Here is a 23,324-nt window from a genome sequence, read left to right as displayed (position 1 = left end):
AACATGGAGAGAGAAAGGCCTTTCCTATAAACTGGCCTCCCCCATTTCTAAAATATACTCTGCTCTACATCTTAGAGTGTGCTTCTTCCCCAGAGTTACATTTTCTACAAACAATATATACGTATTTATATATATACATTATCCAAAGTTTACAACATTATATATCCATCACAGCTGCTATTACCAATCAGTATGATCATCCGTGGTGGATGTATATTACTGTACACTTGGGATTATAAACCCACTCTATTGACAGATATAGGAGTGCATCTTTTTCCTGACTTATGAACATTTAGATGACTTATGTATATATATATATATATATATATATACCAGATATTTCCCCACCAGATATTTCATTGAAATCACAAATGCTGGTGAAATATTATGACCAGAGAAGTTTGCTAGATTGTATAGGAAGAGCAAATGACGAATGTGGTGGGGGTTGGGGAACCAGTGTGTGTGTGTGTGGCATGGGAAGCAAAGGAAAGCTATTGTAGAATATGTTGTGGAAAATTAAGCCAGCTAGGCCGTGGTTTCTCCCGAGAGTAGCATGCAATGTGCTTTCATCATTAACCAATCATAAATGACAGGTGTGTGTCAACACAGTAGTCAGTTGTGTCAAGGCTGGAACAGAGCATGTTCTAACAGCACTTGTTTGGTTGGTTTCCCAGAGAAAAAGTAATGCAAGAGGAAAGTGAAGACCCAGAGTTCAAGACAAATGACGTGAAGGTGCAGGTAGATCAGAAATAAAGTATTTGGCATTTCCAAGCCATATTACAAGACTATATCAATGGTCCACTTGATGCCATGGGTTTTGGCTGATACAAAACAACATGCCTTGATTCTCGAGTTAATGGTTACCTTGGAAAGGCAAAATGGAATGAAAAGAAATACTGAGAACATTCGTTTCTTATCTTTTTTTGCTTTTTTTTATATATATCTTGGCAAAAAACCATGGTCAGAAACGTTGACTCTTTTGCTTCTTCATTACAATAAAATTACTTTGTTCTTAACTTTTTTTACCCCCCCCCCCCCCAACTTTTCACTCTCTATCTCTGTAACAATAATTGTCACTTTACCCACTTTTTCCTTCATTGCAGTCTCTTTTCTTTCCCAATTCTCTGCTAATACTCTCTCTCTCACTTCACTGTTGTTTGGTTTTGTTGCTTAAAATATGAGGCACTCGGGAGTTGCATATGAAGCGGAAATGGGATGTGGGTTCGTTTTTAAACCCACGATGTCCCCCACCGGGTCGGCATTAGACTACAAAGAAATAGAAGAACAGTGATTTCTGAATTGCAGAGAGCAGAAAATTGGGAGAAAAGCATCAGAAGCTGATACAGACAAATAAATCTTTAGCATGTTGTAAAATAAAATAATTGCCAGAGGAGGGATTGTAGCAACTCCTGGTTTAGCAGATTTTACAGGAAAGAGAAAGGTGTGTTACGATGTGGTCGAAAAACGTTTGGACATTCCCTTTAGTAAGCAATCATACAATTCGGTACCGTTGGAAATCATTTTGATTGCTAAGTCGACAGCCGACGAAGGAGAAGCCGCTCACAGTAAATAACGACGTGTTCATACTAACACCAAAGTAAGTTATTTTTCTACACACAAACACTAACACATGACGAAACTTTATCGCTATCGTTACAAGGATACGATGCAGACAGTGAAATAACAACAAAAAATTATTCCATCATATCCACCACCACCACCACGACTACTCTACTCTCTTTTATTTCTTCTTCCTCACTCTAAACTTTTTCTTCATCAACTCCTTCTCAATTAACATCACTTATCAACACACCATTATTATCCTATCCCAACTGTGTCCCTCCCTCACACAATCCATGTACAAACACAAAGAACAAGCCAAAGCCGGCAGATCACACAAGACGCGTGGTCAGTATCTAGCACGACTGTATAGAGTGACGTCACAAAACTTCTCCCCGAGTGTTACCCACTTCCCCCTCCTTGTTTAAGTCTAATTCTCACTTTTACCCCTACTCATACTAACTTTTTACTCTCTCTCTCTCTCTCTAGCTTTGTAGTAATGCCGGTCACTTTTCCTCCCAATCTATCATACCCTCTCTTTTTCCTTATTCCCGGCTCTCCCTCTCTTTTTCAATGTCTATTTCTCACACACATCGTTCATTCTCTCTAATAATAGCTTTCTTTATCTCTCACTTCCGGTCCCTCCTCCACTCTCACTCTCTCTTTTCCCTTGTAATACACACCTTGTCCAAAAATATATATGTCTCTCACATAATCTCACTTCCACTCTCACTCCCACATTTCCACTCCCCTTCTTCCACATAAACACATTCTTTATTCTCTCTCTTTTACTAACTCTCCATTTTTTATTACTAACTTTCTCTCTGACTGCAACTCTTACTTTCACCTCTCCCCCTTATACTCTCTCTTTCTTTATCGTTTATCATTTACTTTTCTCTTTCACTTCTCCCACTTTTAACTTAGCTCTCACTTCCACTTGCCATCTCTATATTTCTTTCTCTCTCTCTCTCCATCTGTTAATCTATCTTTCTTTATTCTTACTCCTAACATAGCTGCCTCCTTCCATCTCCTGTTAATACTCACTCACTCTCTCTTTCTCTCTATCTTCCATCTCCCACTTCAACTTTCAAACTACCCCTCTCATACTCTTTCTCTCCCTCTCACTCGGCCTATAGTTCACTGTCGCCCGTCTGTTCTGCAGCCCGTATCGCGAGGTCAGTAGCGTAAGGTAAACGTTAAACGTAGCGTGAACATTCATCAACAAAACATCTTCCCCATCAAAGATGGCTACATCAGCGGGTTCGTGGGAGGTTGTAAAGGGTAGCAAGAGCAAGAAAAGCAAGAACGAAGTGCTGACCAAATCTCAGAAAAAAGCTTTATTAGAACGGATGCCGAAACTACAGCCAAAAGGTAAGGTTTTACAAAAAAAAAAAAAAGAAGCATACATGTATATATATATATATATATATATATATATATATATATATAGCTTATGCATACATGTATGTGTATATATATATATTGCTTATGCATACATGTATGTGTATATATATATATTGTATATACATGTATATGTGTATATATATATGTTGTATATGCATACATGTATGTGTGTATATATATGTTGTATATGCATACATGTATATGTGTGTGTGTGTATATATATATATATACATATGTTATATAGGCATACGTATGTGTATATATATATATATATACATATGTTATATAGGCATACGTATGTGTATATATATATATATACATATGTTATATAGGCATACGTATGTGTATATATATATATATACATATGTTATATAGGCATACGTATGTGTATATATATATATATACATATGTTATATAGGCATACGTATGTGTGTATATATGTATATATATATATATATATATATATATATATGTTACATATGCATACGTGTATGTGTGTATATATATATACATTCGTATCTATCGTTATCATCAAATTGTTTTTTCTTTTTTAATCGGTGATAAGGTTTACACAGTGTTTCAGTTGTATGTAACCATTTGTATATACATAGAGAGAGAGAGAGATTAATTTTCTGATATTACATAATGGTTTTATCAATTTTAATAGTTCAAAGACAAATTCAACCAGCAATTATTATACATAGGGTGTAAGCTTGCTTGGTTTGCAAGAAGTAAGCCCACAGTTTGGTTCGGGTTTGCTGTTACTCCAGTGTTTTTTAGACAAGCAAAAGCAAAAACGAAGCATGCATGTTAGACAATCTGATATGTCTGCTTTCGCCCTCCTTTAACAAACCTCGAAGGCTTTCGTTCCCGATTTATCATCATAGCCATTACCACCAGAATTCTTATCTATTAATCCAAGAGAAAAAAAAACTGTTTCTCAAGGAACAAGTCTAGACAAAAATAGATGGTGATGCCAGCACACTATTGCTGTATGTCTGTCTGTGTGGTTCTTTAAAGATTAGAATAACGAATATAAAAGTGTCAGCTTCCAGAGACAGGAATGGCATGACTGTCCCCTCCGTCCCTTGTGTGTCGTTTCCTCCCAGATGATGTGAGGAAGGTCATGTTTCCTTTAATTCTTCTTCAAGGGTGGTTAAATAGAAAAAGGTATGAATTTCATACACGCATTCCACCCATGTCGAACGAGACTATGTTCCCATAAAACAAACCACACACACATGGACAGTCGCACACACACACACCCATATCCATGATGAATTCGTACAAATGAAATGGTTAGCACTTTTATGGCAATCGGCGAACAACACACACACACTGTCTCATTGTGTTTGTGGCAAACACCATGTTATTAATCTCTATTAAATATTTAATAAACTAAATTCTTCACCGCAAATAATGTGTTGTATTCTTGCTTCTGTCAGAAAACATTGACACGTTTCGGAAACTGATATTTGTACTGTTTGATAAGACCAATTGTCTTTTGCTATTTATCTATTTTTTCAAATGGTTGTTTTGCATAAGATATTGCACAACGCAGTTCTCTTTCTCTCATCAATATGTATGCACATATATTGATGACAATATGTAATGGTGCAAAGAAAAAAACAACAAAATCATGTCGAAAGCATGTCGTTCTTTCAACCCTCTCCCTCTCTCTCCCCTCCTTCCTCTCTCGCTCGCATGTGCAACGTCATCATTCCAACAGCTGTTATCTCTGAATAACAAGCACTCCCCACAAACTTTATCTCTCGTCTCTGTCTCTCATTCATATATATATATGTATGTATATATATATATGTATATACACACACACATGTGTATATGTAGGTATGTACTCGGTGTGTCTGTGTTGAAAGTGATTTGTTTTTAAACACACGAAAAAAAGAAATGAACAACTGATTGAATACATGTACTAAGTTACGGATTTTGCTGAGACTTCGCCTCTCATTAATGCTGGCTTATTCAAACTGGTAAAACTGCGTAGGCTTTTACAATAGAATTACACACACATCACACGTGTGCATAGATAGATATTTTTATACATTGAATTAATTTATTAATGGAATGAAAAGCGCCCAAATCACACACAAACATATGTCGAAGCTTTTCAGTTGCTTTAATAGATACATGATGTGTAATGTCACTGTTTCCCCATCTGTATAAATCTTCATTAGGGTGGTTGTTGTTTAACCCCAGGCCAGCTCTGAATAAGTAACCTATGATCAAAAGCCTTCCGCCCATGACCATTTCGTCTTTTCGTATATCCAGGACTCAATATTCTTTTTAATTGACGGGTAGCTATTTGGAGGATGTTTGGCTGCTATTTCTAAAAGCTTCAATTTGTATGTTTGTTCTGCATTTTAGATGACTACATTTACATTTTACCCCTCTCCTTTTCAAATTTTTAATTAAAAAAAATTTTTTTTTGTTATTTACTTTTGATTTCCACCATCCATGGCTAGTAATATATTTTATCCACTAGCGTAGCTAGAGTGTGTGCCACCCGGGGTGGCCCTTCCGTTTACCGTCCCCGGACCCCACAAAAAACACATTGCCTACAGCAGACCCAAAAGTGGTGCCCCATTAAAAGTGCGGACCTCCTCTACCTCCCCCCAGCTATGCTAGTGATTTTATCAACCCTAAAAGAATTGTTGGCAAAGTTGACCTTTGCTGGATTTGAACTTGAAACCTTAAGCTCCATAACTAAATTTTCAAGGCAGTTTCTTCACTGCTCTACAGGTCTGCCAATTCACTACACTATCATTATCAACTTCATCTTTCATCCTTCTGGGATTGATAAAATAAGTGCCAGTTGAGCATTGGGGTAAGTGTAATCTACTTCCTCTCTCCCCCGAAATTGCTGGCCTTGTGCCAAAATTTGAAACCCGTATTATATGAAGCTGGCAGAATCGTTAACATGCCAGACAAAATGCTGAGGTTGACTTTGTTTTTCATCTTTTTGGAGTTGGTGAAATATGTACCAGTTATGCACTGGACTCAATGTAATAGACTAGCCCCCTCCCCCAAATTTCAAGTTTTGTACCTAGTGATCGATGACAGTACCACCTGACTGGTCCTGTGCTAGTGGCACATTAAAAACACCATTCGAGTGTGGTTGATACCAGTGCCGGCTGACTGGTTCTGTGTCGGTGGCATGTGCCTGACTGGCTTCTATGCTGGTGATATGTAAAAAGCACCATTCAAGCGTGGTTGATGCCAGTACCACCTGACTAGCCCTCGTGCTGGTGGCACGTAAAAAGCACCCATTACACTCTAGGAGTGGTTGGTGTTAGGAAGGGCATCCAGCTGTAGAAACTTTGCCAGATCGGATTGGAGCCTGGTACAGCCTTCTGGCTATCCAGCCCAGATATTCTATCTATTTTATGTTCAAACTGGCCAGATACAGCCTTTCACACCTGCCCTACAATGTCATTCTTGAAATAAACAATCACATTATCCAAATCTCGAAGCTACAAGATAATACATTATTAGTTCAAAACAATGAGAATAAATAAGCATTATATTTAACGAAGTAATCTGAATGCTAAAAGATTGTGTAGTGGCTATTTTTGTAATTATTTTTGAATATCATCAACTGGGCCTTTCCCCTCAATTAGCAACCATTTTGACTGATCATTAGTAGAATTAGTAAATTGACAAAGAAAATGCCTTTGTGTTGTTATATCCTTTTATGTTCCAAATTCAAATCCTGCTGAAGTCAAGAGAAAAAACCTGGGATTGTTATAATCTACACTATATACCATTCCTAAAAGTGTATGGCCTCGTGACTATTATAGCAATTGTCTGTTAATTTTGCCTTTGGTTGTTATTGGGTTAAAATAATATACATGCAGTCAAGTACTGAGATGTTTGTATTGCTATAATTAAGTCCACCACAGTAAATAATTTAATTAGTTAAATATACTGAGGGCATAATTTATAAAGAACAGGGTAATCCACTTCTAGGAACCTTCAGTTGTCTGTTATAACTTTGTGTTGTGGTTCCCCATTATTATACAAACACTCTAGATGGAGCATGGCTCTGTAGTAAGAGGTTTGTTTCCTAATCACAGAGTTTTGGGTTCTATGCTGGTATTGGTTTGATGGTTTAACAGGATCTTCAGAGATGAAGGGCTGCACCATACACCAGTGACTGCTTTAGCATGGTTTCTATGGCTTGGACGCCCTTCTTAATGTCCTAGGACAGTTGCAAGATGGATTGAAATGATCATTGTACAAAACAAAGAGTTATACCAATTCCATCTTCTGTTTACTTAATTATCTTAATTAACACTGCAGAATTCCTGAAGTAGATCCAAAGGAAATATACTCAGACTGCAGATGACATCAGGTAGCCCAAACTATGCTAGTGCTTTACTCAACATACCAGCACACTAATTGATGCATACTCATTAGTGAAAAATATTACACACACACACACACACACACACACACACACACACACACACACACAGTGGTGTGTATTTGTATATACGTGTGTACACACATATGTATTATATTTATGCATATAAGCAAATGTCTTCTATAAGTCCTGTAGTGACCATAGTCTTTAGAGTGGATTTGGTAGATGGAAACTGAAAGAAGCCCATCTTGCTCTACAGAAGTTGTGATAACAACATGGTGGTCATGTTGTTATCAGTTCTCTTTTCAACAAGTCATCCATTGCTTTTGTGCCTTGTGTATCTTGTAAAATAAAAGGTCCCTTAGTTGAAAAATTGGGTAAAGGTTAGTGACAGGAAGGGCATCCAACTGTAAAATGAATGACATATTTGTCTAACCCATACTAGCATGGAAAAACAGACGTTAAAATGAATTAATGAATAATCTTGTAATTAAATTGAGAAGTGAACACTCAGAAAATATGCATACACATACGCACATCAATCTAAACCCGCACACATCTATCTAGACATGCATGCATTCTCACATACATACGTTTGTGCATTCTCACATGCACACACATGCATTCTCATTCACATGCATCCTCACATGCACGCATTGTCACATGCATTCTCACACACATGCACACATTGTCACATGCATTTTCACACGCATTCTCACAAACACACACGCATTCTCATGTACACACACACATTCTCACACACACACACACACATTCTTGCTCACACATGCATTATCACATGCTCATTCTCACTCACATTCCCACACACACACATGCATTCTCACACACGCACACACAATTTCATTCTCTCACACACACACACACTATTGATCTAGACAACCAGACGAATCTAATACCTCAATATTACCCAGATTAATGATGTAAAAAAAAAAGATAGGAAGTGGTGGGGTGGGAGAAAAATAGTAATTTTCAACATTTACTAATCTGTCAGCTCTTGTGAAGATTGTTAATTAATCGTTGTCTGCCCACCCAGGTGAGTTATATTAGATCACTGATTAGCTTTTATAGAAACAAATGCACACATGCAAGAGTCACACGCATAAGTCTTTCTTGTATGCTTTTATTTCATCCTATCTTTTGGAACTGGTTGGTGTGAATGCATTTGTGGGAGTGTGTAGAATATTGAATGTAGAGTTAAAATACATGTGTGTGTGTGTATATGTGTGGCATATGCTCCTCTTACACTATGCACAGTGTGTGTGTGTGTGTATGCATACTGTATGTATACTCCTTACCATTGTGCTGTACATACAAATGTGTGTATGTATATATATATATATATATATATATATATATTGTTTGTGCATGTATGTATAGTTATATATATATATATGCATCTTCTGTGCATGCACATCTTAAACTTACACATATGCGCATTTTACACCATATATATGTACACACGATGCATACATCTTGCACCACACATACCTTACATTTTATATCATACACACACGCACACAGTCTTACACAATTGACATGTACACACGTTTTACATACATACATACATCTACCCACACATCTTATACTGTGTACACACACACACACACAGACCTCATACACGACATATATATGTATCAGCACCCTCACACACACAGACACATCTTATACCATACACACACACACCTACATAGACCTCATCTACTGTACATATATATACATGCCAATATTCACCGGCATGTACTTATATACACCTCTACCACTACCCTTGCTCAGTAAATAATAATTAACTCTAGCTGACACACTATGCCTTTTGTTAAGACTTCTTTTGTGTCTGTTCATTATTCACTCTCAACACTACGGAACCTTGATATAGTTAGGCCTGTGGCCTGATGCTCCAATTTCAAAATCTATATCTCACCCCACCACCCTCTATCTCTCTCTCTCTCTCTCTCTCTCTTGTGAGTGTCTTCTTGACCTGCTACCAAGCAAGTAGGTCATAAAACTATTAGATTCCTTATATGTGTGTTGAGAGAGGGTTATGTGCTGGTTGGCCTTAAGATTTTGCTACTAACCCCTTTGAACTGACTTTTTTCCAGTTTACATAAAATGTTGAGGATGTCAAATATGTTAGCCCTTAATATGTCGAAATTTGCCATTTAAAAAAAAATTGAGTTTGAGGGGGTTTTACCAAAATTTGGATATTTTTCATACATCCCCTATTTTCTCAAATTTCTCAGATTTATGTTGGCCTCTGCATTCTAGGCTGTAGCTTGACGGAAAGACAATAAGAAATGCTTCTAAGTTCAAACAGGTTAAAAATCTTTTTCTTGAAAGAAAATATGTTCAATCCTATGATACTAAAAAAAAAAAAAAAAACGTAAATTTCGTTAAATTGGCTGATTTTAAAAAACTATGGAAATTGAACCATACATTATTTTAAACTTGGGGTTTTTGCTTTGTAATCACTTGCGTTTAGAGAACCAGAAAATAAGTATTTTAAATATCTGTGGGTGGGGGACTTCCAAAAATGATAAACTCCCACTCTGGGCACAATGTGGAAAGGCAAAGGCCGATACAGCTTGGCACCAGTGACGTCACAACCCATTTCTACGGCTGAGTGAACTGGAGCAACAAGAAATAAAGTGTCTTGCTCAAGAACATAACACACAGCCTGGTCCTGAAGTCCACACACATATATATATAGATGAGTCAGCTTAGCTATGACAATCCAACTCTTAAGTTATACGTATCTAATGCCATTTGAAATCATAAGCAAGTTAAACAAATACTTGTCTGTTTGTCAGGAAGGCTTCAATGTGTTCACATTCAATCTGCTAGAAATTGAGAGCAAATCCTCCTCAAATCACACCCTACCCAACTTTAAAGGAAAGGACATAATTTAAAAGGAGTTTGTGGTAGACTGTAGTCCGAGTTCAAACCTTGCACAGATTGTTTCAGCTTTTGTCCTTCCGTGTTGTTCAACTGAATATGGAGTCATTAAATGGGATCCATTTAATGACTTGCTTTTGCTAAACATGTGTGGCCTTGGCCTAATATTAGAAATCAATTAATCATTATTATCAAAAAACGAAATCGTTATTAAAGCGTTCTTGTTTAATCCTCGGTCAGGTCTGTTAGAGCAGAACCATAACCAACAGTTCTACCTCCGTGATCATCCGGTCTTTTTCGTGTCAGGAATAGTGTATCTTGGACTACAGTATTCAACACCTCCTTAAATTATTATATATCATTATTGAGTTCAAATCCCACCAAGGTCAACTTTGCTTGTTATCCTTTTGTGGCCGATGAAGTAAGTACCAGTCAAGCACTGGGGTTAATGTAATTGATTAGCCCCTGTCTTCAGAATCTCGGGCCTTGTGTCTATAGAAGAAAGAATTATTCTTCTTCTTAAAAGGGCAGTGAGCTGGCAGAGTTGCCAGCTTGCCAAACAAAATGCTAAATGGCATTTTTTGCAGCCTTATGTTCTGAGTTCAAATTTTGCCAAGGTTGACTTTGCCTTTCATCCAGGGGTGCTAAAATAAGTATCAGTCAAGTTCTGAGATCAATGAAATCAGCTAGCCCCTTCCCCACAAATTTCAGGTCCCGTGCTTATAATAGAAAGGTAAGCTGACAGAACTGTTGGTACATCGGACAAAATACTTTCTTTTTTTTTCTTTTTTTTTCTATGGTTTCAGCTCAGATCTGTGGCCATGCTGGTGCACAGCATTTCTTTCAGGTCATTGTTTTGAGTTCAAATTCTGCTGAGGTCATCTTTATCTTTTATCCTTTCAGGGTTGATGAAATAAAGTACTAGTCAAATGCTAAAAAATACAGCACTGTGACCCCCTTTTATGTTGTGCTGTGGTATTCATCCTGAAACTAGTTGTGTCACCAAAATGTACTTCTTCACCTCAAATTTCTAAACTTGTGCCAAATTATTAGTAATTGTCATTAAATTTAAACAAGAACTAAGTTTTGTTTTAAAAACTGTTTTTAACACAGAAGGCCCTCTCTGCTTTAGCAACACACCAACAGAATTGATAAAAGCATTTGCCGGATAATTTTCTACAATCCTCTTAGAAATCCTCTTATTTTGGGTTTAATTCTGTCCCACCTCACCCTTCCCTTCTCTACCACCTTCTCCATCCCAAATCCTATCATCATCATCATCATCATCATCATCTCTGTATTTTTACTGTTTTGCATCTGTTTTCTCGAGCTCACCTGGGTGGAATGTTCTCATTAAGGTAGTCAGCTGGCAAAATTGTCAGTGTGTTGAACAAAATGCCTACTGCCATTTCTTCCTGCTCTTTATGTTCTTAGTTCAAACACTGCCAAGGTCAACTATGTTGTTCATCCTTTCAGGGTCAATACAATAAGTACCAGCTGGACACTGGAATTGATGTAATCAACTTACCCCTCCCCTAAAATTGCTGGCCTTGTGCCAAAATTGTGTTATGTGATGAGCTGACAGAATCTTTACCACACCTGGCAAAATGTTTAGCAATATTTCGTTCATCTTTACATTCTGGGTTCAAATTCTGCCAAGCTCTTGCCTTTTATCCTTTTGGGGGTCAGTAAATTAAGTACCAGTTATGTGCTAGGGTTGATGTAATTGACTAGTCCCCTCCCCCAAAATTTCAGGTCTTGTGTCTTTAGTAGAAGCTATTATTATTATTATCATTAATTATTTTACTGTGAGCAGAAGTTTAACATTTTGGTCGGAATCTTTTCCTCCCCAAACAACAATCTGTTCAGTTCAGAAGAGTCCTGTCCCCCATGGCAAAGTAATTCATTCCACGTGATGATAAACTTTTAATTCGAGACACACTAAAGTCTTTGTGAAAATATGTGGTCGTCACAACTGGAATTCCCTTGTTCCTATGACAACCGAGTGGAATTTGACAGGAATTTCATACACATATTTCAAATAACCCTGGAGAGTTCAGTTTTTCATTCTGAGAAAAATTCCACACCAAACTATTTTTGTTTCCTGTAACATCAAAAGTGAATATTAAAAGTTAAACATCACACACACCTACGGAGGAGACAAGCTCTTGACATTCCAGCATTCAAACAAAAGACATTTTAACGAGACCACCACGTCTTAATTAGGTTTTTTTTTGTAATATATCAATGAACACCAACAGAAAATAGTTACAAGTTTATGCAAGCTCTGAATCTAAGGAGACAAAACTGAAGGTTGCAAGTCATTGTGTCTGGTACGAGTAATTCTTTAGTTCATGACAGACCTAAATCTAAGATACAGTTTATGCCAATCCATGCAAGAAATTTAACACAAGAATATTAAGATCAAAATTAGAGGTTGACATATTTGTGTATTTACCATAAAGAGATCAAAATATACTAATTCTTATTGTTTTTTTTTGTTTGTTCAGGTAATTCTGCACTCAAACTCTCTTTGTATCTCTTATCCTCTCCCTCTCTTCCATATTGATGTAAAGAATGACTGAAGTCAACTCAACCAGCATTTATATTGGTTGTGTATGTGTGTGTGTATATGTATGTGTGTGTGTATATGTATATATATATATATATATATATAAATATAAAATATATTAGTGTAAGAAGTTATATGAGGTTTGATCAAAAAGTTATGGTACTGTTGCTATGATAAGGTAGCTAAAATACACAGTGAAGCCCCACTTGGCAGAGACTGACCTTGAACTCTGTCACACATGCACACCAAGTTATACTGCTCTTGCTTATTTCCATTGTTTATAGCAGTTCTTGGAAGTGAAGTGTGCAGAGTGTGATTGTCTGAAAAAAGATCAGGTTTCAATTGTGCAGGGTCTCCTTATTTGTGCACATTAAAAGTTTTTTAAAATTTAAATAATCAGAAAATGGAGAAAACTTTTGATCAACAAACAAACAAATTGGAACACATCTGTAGATTATTTTTTAATACAAAACATGACATATTTCTATGCTTATATATATATATATATATATATATATATATATATATACACACATACACACACACACACACACGATAGGCTTCTTTCAGTTTCCATCTACCAAATCCACTCACAAGTCTTTGGTTGGCCTGAGGCTATAGTAGAAGATACTTGCCTAAGGTGCCACACCGTTGGACTGAACTCAGAACCACATGGTTGGGAAGCAAGCTACTTACCACACAGCTACTTCTGTGCTTATTTTATATTTCTTTTCGTTTTTCTTTTTTTTTTTAGAAAACTCAGCCAGTGATAGCACCATATTTGAAGCATTTTGGGCCAGTAAAAAGTCAAAGGCAGCAGCCAACAATAACATCACCAACAACAACAACAATAATAAAACTAACAACAGCAAGATGGCAAACAATGTGAAACCCAAGGTGAACGACAACAAGAAAAATGGGAATGCAAAGAAGAAAAAAACAGAATTAGAAGTGAAAGAAAAGAAGAAAACGAGTGTTGAAGATGCTATTAACCAGGTAAGACATGCCCTCTCACTCTGGGTTGTATCCCCATCATTTTATGTCCATTTTCCATGTCGGCATGGGTTTGGATGGTTTGACAAGAGATGGCAAACCAGAGGAGCGCAGCACACTCTAGGGTCTGCTTTGGCATGGTGTCTGTGGTTAGATGCTCTCTCTAATGCCTACCACCTTACAGAGTGTACTGAGTGGTTTTTGGGTGAAACCAGCCCTAAGGTGATTGCCAAGTAATATGCAAAGCAAGATCTCTTTGGCTGAGGGGAGGGGGAGTGACTTTTTGCCAGGTGATGAGGGGTCACTTGAAAGTGTTTCACTGAATATATAAACAAATAAAACCTTCGAACAAAGGTCATCAGCAATCCCTGATGGACTCGGCTGCTCCACATTGATAAGGGGGCAACTACCCCGAAACCAGTCTGTGGATGCCAAGCCAGCAAAGGGAAGTTGATGACCTTCCCTGTTTGAAGGTTTATGGACGCAGGTTCATGTGTCATATAGCTAACTAGAGGCAATCACCTCTAAGAGCTAATTAACAGCAGCATTCTTTCTATTTCTATGGACTGCCACGTTAGTTTGGCAATAAATATTGATAATCAGTACTGCTGCTGTATCTCTCCGTAAGAGAGATTTAGAAATTATAGCATTTTTATAACTAGAGTTGTCTTTCATATTTGGTAAATTGAATAAAATAGTATTAGTTATTGAGCTTGTGTTCTTTTAATTAGCTTTTTGATGTTCACTTTGTTAAATATGCTAACACTAATTAACGATATACAAGAATGGTTGTTGACTTTGATTTGTAAGAATTTTTAATTTTGATATTTCTTTTTCTTATTTAAAAGCATTTTATAATTTCTCTATTTTCATATTAAAGATTGACAAAGCTACACTTGAGCAGATTCTTATAAAAGACCAGACAACGTTCCCAGACAACCCAGAAGTTTGGTTAAAGGATCTCTCATCTTACCTAAATGTTCAGTTTGAAAAATTTCCAGAAAAAGATCCAGTTTTCAAAGATAAACCAAAAGGTGAACCTTTATTTCAATGGGATTCTTACTAATCTTATTATTAATCACGGCAGCGAGCTGGCAGAATCGTTAACACGCTGGGCGAAATGCTAGCAGTACTTCCTCTGTCTTTATGTTCTGAGTTCAAATTCCGCCGAGGTCAACTTTGCCTTTCATCCTTTCAAGGTCAATAAATTAAGTACCAGTTGCATACTGAGGTTGATTTAATCGACCTGCACCCTCCCCCAAAATTTCAGGCCTTGTGCCTTGAGTAGAAAAGATTATTATTGTTGTTGTTGTTGTTGTTGTGGCAGGCTGGCAGAACCGTTAGCACGCTGGACAAAACGCTTTGTGGTATTTCACCCATTTCTACATTCTGAGTTCAAATTCCGCCAAGGTTGACTTTGCTTTTCATCCTTCTGGGTCGATAAATTAAGTACCAGTGAAACGCTGGGGTTGATGTAATCAACTCATCCCCTACCCCAAAATGGCTGTCCTTGTGGCAAAATTTGAAACCATTATTATTGTTGTTTGGATGGTGAACTGATAGAATTGTTAGTTTTTGCAAAAATTGCCTTGTAGTATTTCTTCTAGATCTGTACATTGTGAGTTTGAATATCACCTTCATCTTTTCAGGGCTAATAAAATAAAGTACGAGTGAAGTACTGGGTTGGATGTTATTGACTAAATCACTTCCCTCAAAATTGATGGCCTTTTGCCAAAATTAAAAATAATTATTACTATGGTTAGGGAAGTGGAATCCATCTCTCACAAGATATATTTGATCTGATTTTAAGTTGAAACCCTGCCAATCCTGATGTATTATCTTTCACACTTCCAACTTCGATAAGATAGGCACCAGTTAAGTACCCTGGATGAACTAGATCTTCAAGTATTTCTGACCGTTATCTTTTAAATGTTTTTTTGGCAGATTTCCCCCTCTGTGTGCTTAGAAGTGATGTGAAAAAGTTTCTTCTATTAACCTTACGTCGCAGTCCTGCCGTCCAGCGTGAACTGATTTTCCGGCATTCCATTAACAGTATGTTGAATGAATCGGCAAAAGGTAAGTCATGTATTTTCCCTACTCAAGCATCTAACAGCACACTCCATCTAGACTGACAGTCAAGTTGAATTGCCAGGACACAGTTGGAGAAACTCTGAGTTGTGGGCAGAGTGAATCGGAAACTTCAACTGAATGAATGGACTCTCTGCTTCAATATTTTTTCTCCCATTTCAACACCCAAACATATAACATTTTATATACATGGTGAGTGTGTGAAAGTAAAATAAATTTAGTATGGATAACATAGAGTAGTGCCTCAAATGGATGGCCACTTAAACTTCAGATTGTTGGATTGACTCAATAAACCATTTGTCTTTTTTTTCCTTCCAACTTTTATCAGATCACAATTTGCTGTCTGTCTAATCCGTGATTTCTTTCATTTGCAGGTCTACCAACTTATGGTTATCGTATATTTATTCAGTTATTGGCTCGAGAAGAACCAGATCTAGTCATCTCCAAACTTCCACAGGTAAGGGTGACCATAACAATATGTTGTACAAGAAAGATCACATGTTCACTACAGCTGTTTCAAGTGTGGGCTTTTTTTTTTTTGATAAACAAATCATTTGCATCATGAAAAAAACCATTTTCATCAAGTGAATTAAAATTTAAATCTAAAATTTGATATTTAAGTTTTGGCTCTTAAAGAATATATGTTGACTCCCTCATCCTGGTGACAATCATATGTGTGTGTGTGTGCGCGTGATCAATAAGTATCCGGACTGTTGCCATAGTAATGAAGCTGTGTTGCAGACAGTGAAGTCATTATTTGAAGCTGAGCTGTAAGCAGTGAAGTAACTGATTCTGGCTTGGCTGCAACAAGTGCCATTTGTTGATATTTTCTATCAGCAAATTCATCTGCTCTCTCTATTTTCAAATTCCTTTAGAATTAAAATTCCTTTACTTGAAAACCAAGTAAAATTTGGCAACTGGAAGAGCATCCAGCTTTAAAAGTAAAAATAGTTCCTGCCTTGAATATGTACCTCTCTAACCCTTGGAAAAATACGTTTATTGAATGTTACTTTGGGAACTACTGTTCTCTCTGTCATCTAAGTTTCTACCAGTAACAGACAGTTCCATTTAATCAACTTTTCTATTTAATCTCGTTATTTGGTGTATTTTTTAATTGAAAAAAAAGAAAATGTAACTTTTTATTTTTTTTCGTATTGGAAAATACTTCCTTCGTTTGACTCTTCCTCCCATTTCTCTATCAAACAGTACATGGAACTTTTAAAAAGTCACCAAAATCGCCCTTTGCGTTGCTCTGCTATCCTTTGGGCTTTAGGGCAAGCTGGTTTTAAGGACCTTTCTACAGGCTTGAGAAGTAAGTTCATATTTTTCCGTTAACTTTTTAGTTTGACATTAAATTAAATATTTTTGTTTAATTTTGGGTGCGCGTGTGCCTGTCTACACGCACTGAGGTTAGTCTACATGTGTGCAGGTGAGTGTTCACCTTGTGAGGTGTATGTGCAGGTGTGTCTACATGCATTGAGATAAGAGTACATGTGTGCAGGTATGTATCTACACGTATTGAGTTGTTTGTTCTTGTGCATGTGGGCATCATGTAACTGAGGAAAGAAATCCTTTAAAATCCTATCTTAGTAACATTTACCTGTATATAGTCCAGCTTTTGCTAGAAACAGTAGTGTGTTAAACAAAATACCTTGTGGTCCTTTGTTCTAAATTCAGTTGTGTTCTTGAGCAAGACACTTTATTTCACATTGCTCCAATCCACCAGCCAGCAAAATGTGTGATGTTCTCTGTTCTAGAAGGACAAAATTCCCAAACAAAATCTGTCGCAGCCTAAAAAGAGACTGATTGAGAGGTGTTAACTGTCTCCACTAACAAATAAATATGAAATAAAAATGTATGCCCCAGCATGGCCGCAGTCTAATGACTGAAACAAGTAAAAGATAAAAAATGTATGTACATATGCACACATACACGACACACATTAAATGCTTTTTTTTTATTTTGTTTTCAGTTTGGATGGAACTTATGATTTCATCGTTGGGATTTCGTACAATAACAGTGGCATCATATCCCGTAGACTACTTAGAGATGTTATTCAGGTATACATTCAGATTTCACAATTTTTTCCCCCAAATTTTAGCTAAGTTCACCTAACATATATTCATATATTTTTCTGGAGGGAGCCTGTGGAAGAGGTAGGCCCAGGAATGGCATCTGGCCACAACAAATTCTGTCTGTCTGACTGCAAGCATGGAAAAATGGATGTTAAAACAAATCTGATTTTCAAGGAAAGGATACCAACATTTCCTTCACATGGAGGGCCAAACTTTTTTTGAAAGATTGGAGAATGTTGTAATCTTTTTATTTCATGTTATTCGAAAAATCTTTGTTATTGAAATAAATATATTCATATTTGATTTTTTAATCCATACTACAATATGAATTTATATTTTTTCAGTATTCACAAGAATGTGTCTTCTGCATACGGAGTAATTTCTGTAAAGGAATATTTCTACATCCTTGATTTGATATATAACACTAACATCAATATACAAAATGATTTACGGAAAAAATTAAAAGTGTTAAATGCAAAATTGAAGGTAAATACCTTTTTTTTTATTTTACCTTTGTCTTGTCAGGGTTTCCCTTGAAATTCTTTGTAGGGTTAAAATATTTTGTTTTTAGATTCAAATCTTAGCTAATTCAAACTTTGATGTTCAGTTTTATGGAGGAAGGCTTGATAAGATACGTCACCTGTATCACCTATATCAATCAGACTCTCAGATGTTGTTACACACCATTGGTCACTGGGCACTTCCAATCTTTCTTGATTGTACCCTCCTTTTCTGCTTCAAGGTCCACACAGACAACTTACCACCACTATTCTATATCTTCCCACTCCACCTGATCATCCCCACCTCACCTTCTCTTCTAAAATGTGAGTAGCCATGTAGCCCCTCAACTGCAAGAGACCTGTTCTGCTCTAATCCTTTGTCATATTTTAACCCATCATCCCCTAGCATAAGGCTACCTTTCTTGGGGCTCTTAGTCTTGCAAGTAGTATGACATCCTCACTAATGCTGGTGGCAGGGGGGAAAAAAGGGACCCAGTACATGTTTCTTTTATCTTTATTCTACTTTGAGAAACATCAGTCTTCTTTTTTTTTTTCCTTTTTTTTTTTTTCAGCATTAAATTCACTGTTCATAATGTCTGTCTGTATGCATTGCATCTGTCCCTTTTCAAATTTTTGTCTACCTGTTTTAACCTTTTGTGTTGTCTGTCTGTCCATCTCATATTCCCTTCATTCCATTTTTATTTCTCCTATCAGATTATTTAAATACTTCTTGATTTTCTTGTTCTTTTCCCATTGTTTATATTCTGTTCAAAAGTGCTTTATTTATTTATTGTAATTGTTGTATATTTTTTTTTCTTAAGGTTATTACATATGGACCAAATCCAGAAAAAACGTTACGATCTTTTTTCCCATCCTACCTCACCAGGTTGAATTCCACATGCTCTCAAGCCTTGAAAACAGAGGTAAGCTTTATAAAATATAAAACAATTTATCTTACTTTCTTGTATTTGAAGAAAACTAGACTAAATATTTAGTCTAGCATATGTGTGTGTGTATCTACCTGTATTTACCTCTGTGTATATATAATAACTAAATGCCAATCAAATCCATAAGTATATTCTCAGATGTTTTGTGCTGTTGATGTTGTAGTTACTGACCAGTTTGGTGAAGTGCCTCTTGAAAGATGACCATTGTTTTAGTCTCTGGCAGCAAATGTATCCAAAGCACCTAAAACAGTCAGGGTATGTTGTTGTCATTGTTGTTTTTGTTTGCATATTTATTAACCTTTCCTTCGCCATTTTGGATTTGTTCTTGTTGTTGTTTATCCCCAGTACTGCCTTTCATTTGTAAGATGTTCATGTGTAAGTTGAGGGAGATTTGTCTGCTATTTCTAGCTGGTCAAGTAATTGTATTAGAAGCTCTCTTGTTGGCTTGTCTTGAATGTCACTGGCAGAAACGTGATAGCAGTCTAGTGTACTGGACTTGTTCTGAGTACTGGAGTCACAGTGCTTAACCATAGTTCTGTGTTGGCATGTTTACATCCCTGTAACTTAGCGGTTTGGCAAAAGACTGATAAAATCAGTGCCAGGCTTAGAAAGTAGTGGTGGGGCCAACTGGTTCAACTAAAATTTATCAAGGTGGTGCCCCAGCATGGCCTCAGTCTAATGACTGAAACAAAAGATTGCAAGCAAAAATAGTTTCACCCTTAAACAGGGGCCTAATGCTATCTAAAATCATAATGTAACATAGATTTAAGAATGATGATTAATTTCTCTTATTTATTTATTTTAAAAAATTTTTCTTGTTCTTTCTCTAGAATTCTGATGACTTATTTGTTTGAGAATTGGAAAAGAATATCAAAAGAGGTGAATCAGAAACTCCTATACGATACTCTTCATTCCTTTTCTGTGACTAATATGGAATTATCAGTGAAGGGTTCCAAAGACCCGTGTTTGTCCATATGCAAGGTATGTATTATGTACATGGTGTGCAGACACAAATTATTCAATATATTTATATATTTATCACTGATTTAATCTGATTCAAATTGCAAGAGGTCACGGGGGAACAATATAAGCTACGTGTTTGTCTTATAGGTGTATATATGTATATGCAAGAATTGGCTGAAAAGTTTAAAGGCCAACCAAGACATTCTCTTGGTGTTGCAGTGAATTTACCCGGAAAGAAACAATGCAGTTGTTAATAAGAAGGGTTGGAATTCTTGCATGCAAGATTTCACAGCTCTAGCATCACTCCTTCATAGTCTGCTTATCAGCTTTTCAACTCACCCTCGTATGTATGTGTGTGTGTATGTATATGTATATATATATATATATATATATATATACACACACATACATGGGGGGGGGGGAGAAAGTCTCTAATTGGGTGGTTGGGCATTACATGCAATAGAACAGATTGGGTTTAGTGACAGGGGTTATCGAAAAAGCAGAAGGGAGGGGATGTTAGGATGGGTTTTGTAGGAGGGCCCAATGCCAGCCTATTACACTGTGTATGTGTGATATGCATGTAGGAGTGTATATGTATGTGTGTATAGTGGAGTACAATGAGGTCGTTGGACCTATTGAATCCTGTCAACTTGTCCAATCTGTGTTAACATGGAACGTAGACATTAAATGATAATGATGATATAGATTCTATGGAATCTGTGAATCTTCTTTTCTACAGGATTTGTTGCAGAAAATGACGCAGCCCCAGTTTCCTTGGTCCCATGTGGTTTTACTCATCATATCTTGTCTGGTATCGTTGTTTTTCATTGATGTTTACCTTGGTGGCAGTTTCAGAGGTAAGGCCTACAAGATTTCATTGTTTCTTTTTTAGTTTTACTTCGTGCACAAAACACTCCACATTGTTCAAGCAGATGATTTAAAGGTGCTGATTCCAGCCATGACCATCTTGTCCTATATGTAAAGATGCTGTTGAAAGTATAAAAACTGCTCCTCTTATTAGAGCAGGACTTCTCTGCTCTAACATATTTCGACATTTTACTATCTTTCTTCTTTTATGTAGGTTCACAGACAGTGCAGTTTCTAGATAGGTTTGGTGTTTTAGATGCTACACTCCATACATGGCAGCGAATAGAGTTCTACTCTTTCAAAACTCGAGTGTAAGTATATTGTTTGCTACTTATTATTAAGGTAGAAAGCTGACAATATTTGAGCACAGGGTTTTGATGTGATTGACTAGCTTCGTCCCTCCTCAAAATTTCAGGCCTTATTATTATTATTATTATAGGTTTCTTAAAGAAAATTCCATAAAATATTACAATGTTGCTGAAAAAACACTGAGACCCTACTTATTGACAGCATGGATGAAGACGAAGGAATTTAGTTTCTATGTTGTTGATGCCACAGCCTCTCAAAGACATTGGTTGCATGTAAAATTATTAGAAGGCAAGGAATGGGTAAGTCAGTTTGCTTTACCAGTTATTCAGTTCTTACTTTCTCTCTCTCTTTTGTTTGCCTGTCTCTTGTTTGCTTTCATTGTCTGTAAGTTTGGGTCAATTGGTTAAGGAAGACATTTAGTTAGGGCTGATTTATAAAGTTTAACCTCCAGTGTTAGGGTGGCTATGAGAAGTTCTACCTTTTGTTGGGTAGAAAACCCATACAGGATGATATGTAGGAGTGATACTGGGTGCACTGAACTGCTTTGTGACCAACCTGCTTGAAACCACCATTCGTTCTATGATACAAATTTCTTGTTTCCATGTTAATGTTCCATACTCCAGCTTAATGATTGAATTTTTAAAATTAAATTCTTCATTATTTAAGAAAAAATCTTAAACAAAAGCAGTGAGTTTCAACAGAAATACAGCAATGAAAGCATTACTAAGTGGGGGTAACCTATAGTTCTGTGTTTGGTTTTAGATAAAATGCTTTCTAGAAAATAAATTCACTTTTGTCATGTTTATCATTTGAGAAGATTTTTTTCTTTCTTAGATATTATTTTATTTGTAACATTTCTTCATTCCTTTTGTCTCATTTCAGCTGTACAATGCATCACCAGAGTTCTGGGACCAACTGATAGATTTCTTCTGGTTATCTCTCTCTTTTCTCCAAGACTACTGCCTCTGGTTATGGCAACATCTCACATATTTCAGCCAAAGTTTCTACACATTCCTCTCAACACGTATCGCAGAGTAAGTGGCTCAAAATGACCAACTTTTCAAACCTTTTTGTTTCAGAGAATTGTTTGTTTACATAAAGTGAACCCTATTCTCCAGCAGATCTGTGGTCAAATTCTACTTGTGATTATCATATCTTTTTTTTTAATTCTTTGGACTTGAATGTGTGTGTGTGACACAGACAACTAGTATATATGTTTCTTACAAGGCACATCTTAATTTGAGATGGTCATTAAAATGATAAAAGGGGTTATATAACCAATGCTGAAAATCTTAGCAATTAATTCATTGATAATTTGTTTTTGTTTTAATTTTTTATTTTTAACATTCCAGGGGTGATTTCTCTGTGAAGCATATCCAGGAAACTTTATCAAAAGCATTGGGGGACATCCAGCACGTTACACTGACTTTTGTCCAGTGGTGTAGCAAGTACCTGGAATCTTCTACAGCAACAACTTGAGAATCGGCTGGAATTGGAGGAGGATTTTAATTTTTAAAAATTTGTTAAGACTATTAAATAACGCAAAAACAAACAACTAAAACTAAAAAGAAAGGAGACAAAAGTACTTGTTTGAATAAAAAAATAAATAAAAAAGCTCCTATTAACCAGTTTTCTCTTATTCTTCTTTCACAGCTTTTGGTGTATTTTTGCTGTGCAATGTTTCTGTCTTCTACTGTTGATGAAATGTGACTTCTTTTTTTTTTTTTTCCTTTTTTTAAAGATGAACTT

The 23,324-nt window shown here is 36.4% G+C and overlaps 1 protein-coding gene across 2 annotated transcripts; it reads left to right on the top strand.

Moving 5' to 3' along the window:
• The first annotated feature begins 2,695 nt into the window (after nucleotides 1–2,695).
• LOC106880386 (transmembrane protein 214-A) lies at nucleotides 2,696–23,200 on the top strand. 2 transcript variants are annotated; one of them, XM_014930293.3, is made up of 16 exons: nucleotides 2,696–2,931; nucleotides 13,588–13,829; nucleotides 14,707–14,860; nucleotides 15,771–15,902; nucleotides 16,289–16,371; nucleotides 17,121–17,226; nucleotides 17,887–17,974; nucleotides 18,334–18,475; nucleotides 19,311–19,412; nucleotides 19,600–19,691; nucleotides 20,267–20,417; nucleotides 21,139–21,256; nucleotides 21,481–21,577; nucleotides 21,706–21,874; nucleotides 22,458–22,609; nucleotides 22,928–23,200. In XM_014930293.3, exons 1-16 carry the CDS (start codon nucleotides 2,805–2,807, stop codon nucleotides 23,052–23,054), a joined length of 2,082 nt encoding a protein of 693 aa, XP_014785779.1. In that variant the 5' UTR covers nucleotides 2,696–2,804; the 3' UTR covers nucleotides 23,055–23,200. The 2 variants fall into 2 exon arrangements, with proteins under 2 accessions (XP_014785779.1, XP_014785780.1); XM_014930294.3 differs by lacking the exon at nucleotides 2,696–2,931 and adding an exon at nucleotides 8,297–8,405.
• The last annotated feature ends 124 nt before the right edge of the window (nucleotides 23,201–23,324 follow it).

Source organism: Octopus bimaculoides, chromosome 19, assembly GCF_046866305.1.
Source record: "Octopus bimaculoides isolate indiv1 chromosome 19, ASM4686630v1, whole genome shotgun sequence".
NCBI lineage: Eukaryota > Metazoa > Mollusca > Cephalopoda > Octopoda > Octopodidae > Octopus > Octopus bimaculoides.
Note: the sequence above shows the minus strand (reverse complement) of the source record. Positions and strands in the feature narration are given on the sequence as shown.

Excerpts from the sequence above, each read along its gene's own strand:
- LOC106880386 (XM_014930293.3), top strand. The coding sequence starts at position 2,805 with ATGGCTACATCAGCGGGTTCGTGGGAGGTTGTAAAGGGTAGCAAGAGC. Across the intron at positions 2,932-13,587 it reads GCCGAAACTACAGCCAAAAG|AAAACTCAGCCAGTGATAGC; the intron begins GTAAGGTTTTAC and ends TTTTTTTTTTAG. Across the intron at positions 17,227-17,886 it reads CCTTTCTACAGGCTTGAGAA|TTTGGATGGAACTTATGATT; the intron begins GTAAGTTCATAT and ends TTTTGTTTTCAG.